Source organism: Egretta garzetta, unplaced genomic scaffold (genome assembly GCF_000687185.1).
Source record: "Egretta garzetta isolate BGI_Z169 unplaced genomic scaffold, ASM68718v1 scaffold91, whole genome shotgun sequence".
NCBI classification, from domain to species: Eukaryota; Metazoa; Chordata; class Aves; order Pelecaniformes; family Ardeidae; genus Egretta; species Egretta garzetta.
The window spans coordinates 4,234,473-4,236,431 of record NW_009258661.1 but is presented as its reverse complement, the minus strand read 5'-3'; the positions used below and the strand labels follow the sequence as shown (position 1 = coordinate 4,236,431).

Sequence of the window (1,959 nt, the reverse complement as noted above, 5' to 3'; positions counted from 1 at the left end):
TAGTGTGCAACAGCTTTGCTCAGCCAGCCTCAGAGCAACAAAGCCCAAACAAGTTTCACCAGTCAGGAAACTTCTCAAACTCACTCAGATCATCCCACACTCCAGAGACAGAAAAAACAAAAAACCCCAAACACTGGGTCCATTTGCTATCTCAACATACAGTGAGTCCCGTCCAAGCAACAAGATGTTTTCAGATGTCTAAGTAGAATAATGGGCCTAGGTGGTACCTCAGCAGTTACACGCTAGTTGCTGGGGAGGAGGCTCAGAAGAGTGCAGAGCCGCTTCTCTGTGCCACTAACACACTTATTTGAACAGAGGAACTGTTTGCATGGGCAAATGGGATATATCAAGCAGAAAACAGTCTGCAGACTGGATGACTTCTGCAACTCCTGTCACAACATTCTCGGAAGGAGCTCACTTCCAGCATAACCAAACATCTGATGGACACACGTGAAGAGAGAGGAAGTCTAAGGCACAAGCTCTGTGGACAAAGCAAAGCTGGATACTAAGAAAATGAGGAACAGTAAGTGCCTCACCTAACACTCAGCCTAATGCCCTCATAACCAATGATGAGCTCTCCGAATACAAACTAAGACAAGACACAGCTAATACTTGGTAACATTTGCTTTTAAGACAATAAAGATGTTAAGCTTAAAAAAAGAGGGTCAAAAAACCAAACAGTGTTTGGACCAAATAATTACCATAATCCTAAAAATCAGATTATAAAATTTTAAAACATATTTAGATCGCTTTCCTACCCAAGGGAGGATGAGGTCCTTCTTCACCACCTTCATCCAAGATACTCCCTCATCTTCACTAGCACTGATACAATTTAATTGACTCTCTCCCTCCAGCTCCCCACCCCTACGCTCTGCCACTCCAAGGGAGATGCCCTCTTGCCAACTCCTGCTTTGCAACGCAATTCTCCTTAACAAGGTCTTTTGAACCAGAACGCTTTCAAATATGCCACAATCAGTCTCTCTGACCTCACTACTGTCAAACACAGTAAATTATGTGATGCCACCTCATAGCTTGTCCCACTGCATCATTCTTTTCTGATTTCTTGCCCTCTGTGCCTACCTCTGTGGGATTTCTCCAAGTCATCTTTTGAAGGATGCTCCCCCTTCTTTTTCTGTTGGTATTTCACAGCCATTCAAGATGCCTTTTTCTTCTTTCACCTCTTTACTGATGACTCCGAAACAGAGAAAGTGCATCTCAAGTCTGCCTCCTGAACTACTTATCCATGTAAAGTTTAAATGGGCTGACACTCTCTCTTTTCTCTGCAACCATCTCCAACCCCAACTCCACACTTGCTATCAATGTTAATCGCATCTTTGTCCATGTCACTCAAACCTGTAATCCGCAGATCATCCTCAATTGCTTCTTCACACATGCAGCATGCATGCCCTGCCATTTCCTCCTCCACTGAGTTTTTAGATAGGGTTTTTTCCATCCCGAGAGTGGAAAACTAGAACAACATCCCCATCTTCTTCACCACAGATGACTCTGCAGAGACCTCCTTGCAGCCACACCATACATCCCCCATGAATCTGCATGCTCTCCTCCCACTTCCCAGTCTTTGTTCAGACTATGGCGACTGCCTTGTCCTTCCCAACTCACCTAACCCATTTCATTCCTGTCCTTTCTAATCTAGCACCACTTTTAACAACTTATTTTACGCATACCTACACAAGTCTTCCTTCTGTGGTAACTGTGGGCTTGGACAGACAGGTATCCAGTTCATTTAAATTACCTCAGCTCCGTTTCTTTTGTACTGCGTGGAAGACTAAATCCTGCACTTGTCCCACACAGCCAGAACACCGCATCCTTGCGGGAGGAAAAGCCAGGAGAGCCGGGGGAGAGAAGGGAGCCGTGAAGGAAGAGCCCGAACGGTGGCGGGGCGAGGAGTGAGCCCCAGCACAGCCCGTGCCGAGGGCCGGCCTGAGAGCTCACGGGCTG

At 46.1% G+C, this 1,959-nt stretch overlaps 2 protein-coding genes across 5 annotated transcripts in view; one reads left to right on the top strand and one right to left on the bottom strand.

Annotated features, from left to right (window-relative positions):
• The window catches only part of ARIH2 (ariadne RBR E3 ubiquitin protein ligase 2), a 34,984-nt gene extending 33,053 nt beyond the window's left edge, over positions 1 to 1,931 (bottom strand). The window contains exon 1 of one of the 4 annotated variants that reach the window (XM_035903830.1): positions 1,686 to 1,931. The gene's annotated coding sequence lies outside the window, so the exon portion shown is untranslated. Of the gene's footprint in view, positions 1 to 1,080; positions 1,661 to 1,685 lie in introns of those variants that run through there. The other 3 variants (XM_009648375.2, XM_035903828.1, XM_035903829.1) reach the window with 3 other exon arrangements.
• Positions 1,591 to 1,959, top strand: part of SLC25A20 (solute carrier family 25 member 20) — a 13,272-nt gene continuing 12,903 nt past the window's right edge. Inside the window, exon 1 of the mRNA XM_009648336.2 lies at positions 1,591 to 1,731. Within this exon, the coding sequence (XP_009646631.1) occupies positions 1,591 to 1,731 (141 nt within the window). The remainder of the gene's footprint in view (positions 1,732 to 1,959) is intronic.